This window comes from Oncorhynchus mykiss, chromosome 1 (genome assembly GCF_057628025.1).
Source record: "Oncorhynchus mykiss isolate SJ-2025 chromosome 1, ASM5762802v1, whole genome shotgun sequence".
Taxonomy (NCBI): domain Eukaryota; kingdom Metazoa; phylum Chordata; class Actinopteri; order Salmoniformes; family Salmonidae; genus Oncorhynchus; species Oncorhynchus mykiss.
The window spans coordinates 70,524,696-70,535,896 of NC_143022.1; the positions used below are offsets into that span (position 1 = coordinate 70,524,696).

The 11,201-nt window shown below is 42.4% G+C and overlaps 1 protein-coding gene across 5 annotated transcripts in view; it reads left to right on the plus strand.

Annotated features, from left to right (window-relative positions):
• The window catches only part of LOC110532586 (ectonucleoside triphosphate diphosphohydrolase 6), a 30,037-nt gene that overhangs the window by 18,316 nt on the left and 520 nt on the right, over positions 1-11,201 (plus strand). For 3 of the 5 annotated variants that reach the window (XM_090238119.1, XM_090238109.1, XM_090238130.1), the window contains 4 exons: positions 239-318; positions 10,627-10,765; positions 10,883-10,939; positions 11,077-11,189. In XM_090238119.1, the coding sequence (XP_090094245.1) occupies positions 239-318; positions 10,627-10,765; positions 10,883-10,939; positions 11,077-11,189 (389 nt within the window). The remainder of the gene's footprint in view (positions 1-238; positions 319-10,626; positions 10,766-10,882; positions 10,940-11,076; positions 11,190-11,201) is intronic. The other 2 variants (XM_090238135.1, XM_090238137.1) reach the window with 1 other exon arrangement.

An 11,201-nucleotide genomic window follows, 5' to 3' on the forward strand; every position in this document is an offset into this window, starting at 1 on the left:
TTTGCAGATTGCGGCAGTTTTTTTCTCCTTATTGAGTAGATCCTTTTTGTCGGTTTTGATGTCGAACAGCACAGTGTGATATGTTGTATAAGCTGTAGCTGGTCAACCAGGAATTGCCAAGGTTAATATAAGAAAACATGTTTGATTCTGACGTTTACATCTAGAAATAATGTTTTGCTTGCAAATTTATACAGCCACACAATGATCATTTATGTTTTGCATCATTTTTTCTCTCCAGAAGACCATCCGGGCCTCACCCATCGATTACATGACATCATTTCAGATGTTCAACTGCACCCACCCACTCTACTCACACAGGTACTACCATGCACTGTGTTTAGACAGATAGTTGTGCTCTTTGGGAAGCCCTCTTCCCACTGGGTACACTCTGGTCATGATATTATGTTGAACCAATGTGGAATAGACGTTGAATTGACGTCTGTGCCCAGTGGGTTCCGTCTTTATGTCAAACCTGCAGTGTGGTGCATCCAACTGCAAACTGGTCACTACCATGTCACAACAAACTGGTCTATTTTGTCCTCTAACATGATTTAATTGGGGGGGAACTTATTGCTGTTTTAAAAAATAAATAAAATGTTTTAAGTGAGAAGTAGGCATTGGTCTGAAGCTGAAAAATAAAGGAAATTCACATGAGCACCACAATTCCTACTTCACCCATGCTCTACCAAGGTTTTCCAGCACACAGCTTTGATCTACTACAGTAGCTATGATGATCTATTGTACTTCAAACAATGTGTAGACAGGTTGCTTAGGATTCAAACCTTTCTTAAAACAGCCTAAATTAGTGGTTTCTTTGTAGCAATTCGACCACAAAGGCCTGATTTACACAGTCTCCTCTGAAACGTGTCTGGTACTTGAACTCTGAAGTATTTATTTGGCCTGCAGTTTCTGAGGCTGGTAACTTTAATGAACTTATCCTCTGCAGTAGAGGTAAGTCTGGGTCTTCCTTTCCTGTGGCGGTCCTCATGAGAGCCAGTTTCATCATAGCGCTTGATGGTTTTTGTGACTGCACTTGAAGAAACTTTAAAAGTTCTTGAAATGTTCCATATTGACTGACCTTCATGTCTTAAAGTCATGATGGACTGTCGTTTCTCTTTGCTTATTTGAGCTGTTCTTGCCATAATATGGATTTGGTCTTTTTTTTTTTCAATTTAAAGTTTTATTTATTAATTCTTGTTTTTCAATCAACCAACAAAACACATTCCACATTCAAAGATGTGACAGGCTTTAAATTTTTTTTTTTTTTTAAAGTTAAAATATATAATAACAATTAAAAAAAGAAAAAAAATCCAATTAAAATAAAAGATTAAGATTATTTTTTTTGGTGTGTGTGTATGTATGTGTGTGTGTGTATATATATATATACATACATACATACATACATACATACATACATACATACAGTCGGGCAAAAAAGTATTTAGTCAGCCACCAATTGTGCAAGTTCTCCCACTTAAAAAGATGAGGCCTGTAATTTTCATCATAGGTACACTTCAACTATGACAGACAAAATGAGAAAAAAAATCCAGAAAATCACGTTGTATTATTTTTAATTAATTAATTTGCAAATTATGGTGGAAAATAAGTATTTGGTCAATAACAAAAGTTTATCTCAATACTATATACCCTTTGATGGCAATGGCAGAGGTCAAACATTTTCTGTAAGTCTTCACAAAGTTTTCACACGCAGTTGCTGGTATTTTGGCCCATTCCTCCATGCAGATCTCCTCTAGAGCAGTGATGTTTTGGGGCTGTTGCTGGGAAACACGGAATTTCAACTCCCTCCAAAGATTTTCTATGGGGTTGAGATCTGGAGACTGGCTAGGCCACTCTTCTTCTGGATCATCCAAATGCTCTCTAGCAAACTTCAGACGGGCCTGGACATGTACTTGCTTAAGCAGGGGGACACGTCTGGCACTGCAGGATTTGAGTCCCCGGCGGCATAGTGTGTTACTGATGGTAGGCTTTGTTACTTTGGTCCCAGCTCTCTGCAGGTCATTCACTAGGTCCCCCCGTGTGTTTCTGGGATTTTTGCTCACCGTTCTTGTGATCATTTTGACCCCACGGGGTGAGATCTTGCGTGGAGCCCCAGATCGAGGGAGATTATCAGTGGTCTTGTATGTCTTCCATTTCCTAATAATTGCACCCACAGTTGATTTCTTCAAACCAAGCTGCTTACCTATTGCAGATTCAGTCTTCCCAGACAATGCTAGACCTCATGTGGCTGGAGTGTGTCAGCAGTTCCTGCAAGAGGAAGGCATTGATGCTATGGACTGGCCCGCCCATTCCCCAGACCTGAATCCAATTGAGCACATCTGGGACATCATTTCTTGCTCCATCCACCAACGCCACGTTGCACCACAGACTGTCTAGGAGTTGGCGGATGCTTTAGTCCAGGTCTGGGAGGAGATCCCTCAAGGGACCATCTACCACCTCATCAGGAGCATGCCCAGGCGTTGTAGGGAGGTCATACAGGCACATGGAGGCCACACACACTACTGAGCCTCATTTTGACTTGTTTTAAGGACATTACATCAAAGTCGGATCAGCCTGTTGTGTGGTTTTCCACTTTAATTTTGAGTGTGACTCCAAATCCAGACCTCCACGGGTTGATAAATTTGATTTCCATTGATAATTTTTGTGTGATTTTTGTCAGCACATTCAACTATGTAAAGAAAAAAGTATTTAATAAGAATATTTCATTCATTCCGATCTAGGATGTGTTATTTTAGTGTTCCCTTTATTTTTTTGAGCTGTGTATACACACTTCCTCTTGCAGGAACTGCTGACACACTCCAGCCACATGAGGTCTAGCATTGTCTTGCATTTGGAGGAACCCAGGTCAACCGCACCAGCATATGGTCTCACAAGGGGTCTGAGGATCTCATCTCGGTACCTAATTGCAGTCAGGCTACCTTGGCGAGCACATGGAGGGCTGTGCGGCCCCCCAAAGAAATGCCACCCCACATCATGACTGACCCACCGCCAAACCGGTCATGCTGGAGGATGTTGCAGGCAGCAGAATGTTCTCCACGCCGTCTCCAGACTCTGTCACGTCTGTCACGTGTGCTCAGTGTGAACCTGCTTTCATCTGTGAAGAGCACAGGCCGCCAGTGGCGAATTTGCCAATCTTGGTGTTCTCTGGCAAATGCCAAACGTCCTGCACGGTGTTGGGATGTAAGCACAACCCCCACCTGTGGACGTCGGGCCCTCATACCACCCTCATGGAGTCTGTTTCTGACCGTTTGAGCAGACACATGCACATTTGTGGCCTGCTGGAGGTCATTTTGCAGGGCTCTGGCAGTGCTCCTCGTTGCACAAAGGCGGAGGTAGCGGTCCTGCTGCTTGGTTGTTGCCCACCTACGGCCTCCTCTACGTCTCCTGATATACTGGCCTGTCTCCTGGTAGCGCCTCCATGCTCTGGACACTACACTGACAGACACAGCAAACCTTCTTGCCACAGCTCGCATTGATGTGCCATCCTGGATGAGCTGCACTACCTGAGCCACTTGTGTGGGATGTAGACTCCGTCTCATGTTACCACTAGAGTGAAAGCACCGCCAGCATTCAAAAGTGACCAAAACATCAGCCAGGAAGCATAGGAACTGAGAAGTGGTCTGTGGTCACCACCTGCAGAACCACTCCTTTATTGGGGGTGTCTTGCTGATTGCCTATAATTTCCACCTGTTGTCTATTCCATTTGCACAACAGCATGTGAAATTTATTGTCAATCAGTGTTGCTTCCTAAGTGGACAGTTTGATTTTACAGAAGTGTGATTGACTTGGAGTTACATTGTGTTGCTTAAATGTTCCCTTTATTTTTTTGAGCAGTGTATATATTAGAGGTTGACCGATTAATCGGAATGGCCAATTTTGGCCGGTATTTTTGGGCTCCGATTAAAAAACAACAACATATATATATATATATATATATATATATATATATATATATATATATATATATATATATATATATATATATATATATATATATATATATATATATATATATATATATAATAAAAAAAAATACAAAAAATGTAAATGAAATTATTTTTTATACCTTTATTTAACTCGGCAAGTCAGTTAAGAACACATTCTTATTTTCAGTGACGGCCTAGGAACGGTGGGTTAACTGCCTCGTTCAGGTGCAGAACGACAGATTTTCACCTTGTCAGCTCCAATCTTGCGACCTTACAGTTAACTAGTCGAACGCAATACCGACCTGCCTCTCTCTCGTTGCACTCCACAAGGAGACTGTCTGTTACGCGAATGCAGTAAGCCAAGGTAAGTTGCTAGCTAGCATTAAACTTATCTTATAAAAAAACAATCAATCATAATCACTAGTTAACTACACATGGTTGATGATATTACTAGATATTATCTAGCGTGTCCTGCATTGCATATAATCTGACTGAGCATACAAGTATCTGACTGAGTGGTGGTAGGCAGAAGCAGGCGTGTAAACATTCATTCAAACAGCACTTTCGTGTGTTTTTCCAGCAGCTCTTCGTTGTGCGTCAAGCATTGCGCTGTTTTATGACTTCAAGTCTATCAACTCCCGAGATGAGGCTGGTGTAACCGAAGTGAAATGGCTAGCTAGTTAGCGTACGCTAATAGCGTTTCAAACGTCACTCGCTCTGAGCCTTTTAGTAGTTGTTCCCCTTGCTCTGCATGGGTAACGCTGCTTCGATGGGGGCTGTTGTTGTTGTGTTGCTGGTTCGAGCCCAGGGAGGAGCGAGGAGAGGGACAGAAGCTATACTGTTACACTGGCAGTACTAAAGTGCCTATAAGAACATCCAATACTCAAAGGTTAATGAAATACAGATGGTATAGAGGGAAATAGTCCTATAATTCCTATAATAACTACAACCTAAAACTTCTTACCTGGGAATATTGAAGACCCATGTTAAAAAGAACCACCAGCTTTCATATGTTCTGAGCAAGGAACTCAAACGTTAGCTTTCTTACATAGCACATATTGCACTTTTACTTTCTTCTCCAACACTTTGTTTTTGCATTATTTAAACCAAATTGAACATGTTTCATTATTTACCTGAGGCTAAATTGATTTTATTGATGTATTATATTAAGGTAAAATAAGTGTTCATTCAGTATTGTTGTAATTGTCATTATTACAAATACATTTTTTTTTTTTTAAATTGGCCGATTAATCGGTATCTGCTTTTTTTGTCCTCCAATAATCGGTATCGGCGTTGAAAAATCAGAATCGGTTGACCTCTAGCATTATATAACATTTCCATATGCAAAGCCTGTCATTGGCAGTGCTATTGTAACCTGTAATGCGGACTCTGACAAAAGGTCTAAACCTTAAGTCACAGGTGGTGTGCTTGCATAACTGCAAGAGTTGCTGGTTTAAACCCTCGTCTGCTGGCTGTTGCCCTCTAAAATTAGTTTTGAACTAACTAGATTGCGCAGAGTCTTGCATTGTAAAATACGACTTCCCATTCAAAGCAAAGTTTTAACTCAAAGCAAAACTGTTTTATAGCTGATTGACTTTTGAAGGTCTTAGCTCAGCCTCTGAATTTGAAACTTTTGCAGCCAGCAGCGTGTGACTGGATCTGGCCCTGCACAACAAACGTCAATGGCAGTATATGTCAAATACACTCTTACATGTTTGGCTTAATCATATCTTATACTAAGGCAATGCGCTAAAACAGCTTTGGTGGGAAATGTTGTTTAGTATTTGGCTTTCCTGAAAATCAACCTTCGGCGATGTTGTTCAGAGAGGTGCTTAGAAACTGTAGTATTCTTTCTGTCCTCAGGTTAGTGTGTATGACCCTGCTAAGTTTGGTTGCATGTTGCACAGTGCACAATCATTGTTCAAACTATGACTATACAAAATCTGACACACACCTCTCTCAATCTTACTTATGTGTGTCACACACTGATTCTGCTTTCTGTCTTGCACAGCTACCTTGGTCTAGGCTTGATGTCGGCAAGACTAGCTGTCTTGGGAGGAATCGAGGGACAGCCTTGTATGTGGTTTTTCAATTTGCTTTCATCGTTGCCTTTAAAGACCCTCCCCGTCCCGATAAATAAGCCATTATCTAATCTTTTAATAACATGGACCAAGATTAATTCCTTGCATGCCAGCTGTTGCTGTGATTTAGTTGATGCCTGGCTTTAAGAACTGCCAGCAGTCGAATGCCCCGGATGCAGTTCTCCATGGGGATTTGCATTTTAGACATTTGAATTTTAATCAGATTTCTTTGTTGATACATTTGTTTGTTGTATAATCTATTTATTCTCAATGTTCCCTCAATGCTTTTTTGGTTATAGGGTTGCTTTTTAGTGTGCCAACAGATGTTGGCCAATGGCCAATAGCCATAAAACCTATGTTGGAGCACAGCAATTTCAGATGCTGTGTCCCCTTACAGCATTTGACTTATATTGGAAATTGTTGGCCAAACGGCAACACCACATTAGTTCATTGTTTATTTTTTTATAAGAGCTCTTAAAAAAGATGTAGCCTTCTCCAGCCATAGCTTCCATATATCTATATAGAGATATATCCTGCATGTGTACCAAAACATGAGCTACAGTTTGTTGGTCAGGTCCAAATTCTCAGTGCGTTCTCTGTTCTATTTTAAACAGTAGAGGGCAGCAGCACAGAGCTAGTAAGTCCCTGCTTGGCCCCGGACTACTCTGGCCAATGGGAACATGCAGAAGTTCAGTATACTGTGAATGGCCAAGAAAGCAGGTACAGTAAAAATGAATAAAGATAAAGTAAAGATGAATAACTAACTTAACAATAATATTACTAATGCTAAATACCAATTGTCAAATTCACATAGAAATGTGAGACATAGATCTGTCATTCTCATTGAAAGCAAGTCTAAGAAGTGGTTGATCTGTTCTATGTGCGATATTTCTATGATTCCCATTCTTAAGTTTTGTTTATGCGTCTTTTAAGATGGCGCCGGAGAAGGCAGACGTTTTAAGTGACCCCTGCTGATTGTTTTTTATTCATTTATTTGCGTTGTTTGTAACTTATTTGCTTACTTATTTTGTACATAATGTTGCTGCTACCGTCTGATGACTGAAAATAACTTCTAGACATCAGGACTGCGATTACTCACCACGGACTAGCAGAATTATTTTTATCCTTTCACGACACTGACGAGCCCGATGCAAAGAATATACTGCTTCCTCGGGAACAGGCCCCGATCCCTGTGATCTGCGTGAAGAGGAGGCGGAGAAAGAGGGGCCGAAGGGCGGGAATTCGTAGGCGATCGAATAAACCCCCACTTCCCTCCATTCTGCTAGCAAACATGCAATCCTTGGAGAATAAAATCGACGAGTTACGCGGACGATTTAACTACCAACGCTACACTAAAAACTGTAACAGCTGGCTGGTTATACGATGTACCAGCAGGATAGAACAGCGGCGTCTGGTAAGACAAAGGGTGGCGGGCGATGTATTTTTGTAAATAACAGCCAGTGCATGATATCTAAGGAAGTCTCGAGCTATTGCTTGCCTGAGGTAGAGTATCTCATGATAAGCTGTAGACCACACTACCTACCGAGAGAGTTTTCATCTGTATTCTTCATAGCTCTTTACATACCAACACAATCAGAGGCTGGCACTAAGACAGCATTGAATGAGCTGTATTCCGCCAAAAGCAGACAAGAAAACGCTCACCTAGAGGCGACGCTCCTAGTATCCGGGGACTTTAATGCAGGGAAACTTAAATCCGTTTTACCAAATTTCTATCAGCATGTTATATGTGCAACCAGAGGAAAAATAACTCTGGACCACCTATACTCCACACATAGAGATGCATACAAAGCTCTCCCTCGCCCTCCATTTGGCAAATCTAACCATAATTCTATCCTCCTGATTCCTGCTTACAGGCAAAAATTAAAACAGGAAGCACCAGTGACTAGATCAATAAAAAAAAGTGGTCAGATGAAGCAGATTCTAAGCTACAGGACTGGAATATGCTCCGGGATTCCTCCGATGGCATTGAGGAGTACACAACATCAGTCTTTGGCTTCATCAATAAGTGCATAGATGACGTCGTACCCATAGTGACCATACGTACATACCCCAACCAGAAGCCATGGATTACAGGGAGCATCCACACTGAGCTAAAGGCTAGAGCTGCCGCTTTCAAGGAGCGGGACTCTAACCCGTAAGCTTATAAGAAATCCTGTTATGCTCTCCGACGAACCATCAAACAGGCAATGCGTCAATACAGGACTAAGATCGAATCGTACAATACCGGCTCTGACACTCGTCGGATGTGACAGGGCTTGCAAACCATTACAGACTATAAGGGAAACACAGCCGAGAGCTGCCCAGTGACACGAGCCTACTAGACGAGCTAAACCACTTCTATGCTCGCTTCGAGGCAAATAACACTGAAACATGCATGAGAGCACCAGCTGTTCTGGAAGACTGTGTGATCATGCTCTCCTGCAGCCGACGTGAGTAAGACCTTTAAACAGGTCAACATTCACAAGGTCGCAGGGCCAGACGGATTATCAACTGGAAAGTGTCTTCACTGACATTTTCAACCTCCCTGTCCGAGTCTGTAATACCAACATGTTTTAAGCAGACCACCATAGTGCCTGTGCCCAAGAACACTAAGGTAACCTGCCTAAATGACTACCGACCCGTAGCACTCACGTCTGTAGCCATAAAGTGCTTTGAAAGGTTGGTCATGGCTCACATCAACACCATCATCCCAGAAATCCTAGACCCACTCCAATTTGCATACCGCCCCAACAGATCCACAGATGATGCAATCTTTATTGCACTCCACAGTGCCCTTTCCCACCTGGACAAAAGGAACACCTATGTGAGAATGCTATTCGTTGACTACAGCTTAGCGTTCAACACCATAGTGCCCTCAAAGCTCATCAATAAGGTAAGGACCCTGGGACTAAACACCTCCTTCTGCAACTGGATCCTGGACATCCTGACGGGTCGCCCCCAGGTGGTAAGGGTAGGTAACAACACATCCACCACGCTGATCCTCAACACAGGGGCCCCTCAGGGGTGCGTGCTCAGTCCCCTCCTGTCCTCCCTGTTCACTCATGACTGCACGGCCATGACTGCACGGCATGACTCCAACACCATCATTAAATTTGCAGATGACATGACAGTGGGAGGCCTGATCAACGATGAGACAGCCTATAAGGAGGAGGTCAGAGACCTGGCCGTGTGGTGCCAGGACAACAACCTCTCCCTCAATGTGATCAAGACAAAGGAGATGATTGTGGACTACAGGAAGAAGAGGACCAAGAACGCCTTCATTCTCATCGACGGGGCTGCAGTGGAGCAGGTTGAGAGCTTCAAGTTCCTTGGTGTCGACATCACCAACAAATGAACACGATCCAAGCACACCAAGACAGTCGTGAAGAAGGCATGACAAAACATTTTCCCACTCAGGAGACTGAAAAGATTTGGCATGGGTCCTCAGATCCTCCAAAGGTTCTACAGCTGCACCATCGAGAGCATCCTGGTTGCATCACTGCCTGGTATGGCAACTGCTCGGCCTCTGACCGCAAGGCACTACAGAGGGTAGTGCGAATGGCCAAGTACATTACCAGGGCCAAGCTTCCTGCCATCCAGGACCTCTATACCAGGCGGTGTCAGAGGAAGGCCCTAAATTGTCAACGACTCCAGCCCCCCTAGTCATAGACTGTTCTCTCTGGTACCGCACGGCAAGCGGTACCGGAGAGCCAAGTCTAGGTCCAAGAGGCTTCTAAACAGCTTCTATCCACAAGCCATAAGACTCCTGAACATCTAGTCAAATGGCTACCCAGACTATTTGCATTGCCCCTCTCCCCCTCTTTACACCACTGCTACACTCTGTTGTCATCTATGCATAGTCACTTTAATTACTCTACCTACATGTACATACTACCTCAACTAACCGGTGCCCCCGCACATTGACTCTGTATCGGTACCCTGTATATTGGCGGGTATCCTAGTGGTTAGAGCGTTGTACTAGTAACCGAAAGGTTGCAAGATCAAATCCCGAGCTGACAAGGTAAAAATCTGTTCTGCCCCTGAACAACGCAGTTAACCAACTGTTCCTAGGCCGTCATTGAAAATAATATTTTTTTTCTTAACTGACTTGCCTAGTTAAATAAATGTAAAATAAAAAATACAAATAGTCTCACTGATGTTATTTTACTGCTGCTCTTTAATTACTTGTTACTTATATTTCTTATTCTTATCTGTATTTTTGGAATTTGCAATGTTGGTTAGGGGCTTTTAAGTAAGCATTTCACTGTAAGGTCTACACCTGTTGTATTCGCCGCATGTGACTAATACAATTTGATTTGATTTGGACTTTTAGTTTCGTACACCAGCTGAAAATACTATATTTTTGGTTAATATTGAAAATATATTTCACAGCGGTTTAGGTGGTACAATGATTTTCTATCCTCTACACAATTGCTTGTTTTGTCACTAACTGAAATTCGGTGAACTATTAGAATTTTAGCAACCAGGAAACGGTGGATCGATTTCTGCATATTGCACCTTTAATAAACAATTCATTGCCTTCTATAGACAGTGCCTAACCTGACCATTTGTTTGTGTATTAAGTTTTGTTTCTGTTTCAGGAGAGCCCATTTGAGTCCTGCCTTAGGAAAGTGGAGAAGTTGCTGTTTCAGAAGGTGAAGAATGCAGAGGAAGCCAAAGATATTGAATTCTATGCCTTTTCATACTACTATGACAGAGCTGTGGATCTGGGCGCTCTTGGTAGGAACCCTACCAACCTTTTGCCACTTCAGTCTGTGTAAAAGAATATGCTGCTTTGTTTAATGATATCTTCATATAGTAATTTAATGTTCTATTCTAATCTCCCCTTTCACTCAGATGAGAAAACAGGAGGGACTATAAAAGTCAGCGATTACATTGATGCTGCTAAAAGTGGTAAGACAGCGCCCTCATGCTGCAGTATGTGGTTCGCTGCTACGGAACTGAATATGAACTTGACTTATCCCTTTTAATCAATGGTTTAATTATTGGAATTTAGTGAATACTTGCAAGAAATCACCATTTTCTCCCAGTGTGCAACGGAATGACAGTTATTCCCAGAGAAAATCCTTTCCTTTGTCTGGGTCTAACCTACATCTCTCGGATGCTGCAAGAGCTTGGTTTTCCCAAAGAAAAAGTATTTAAGGTGAGAACCAAA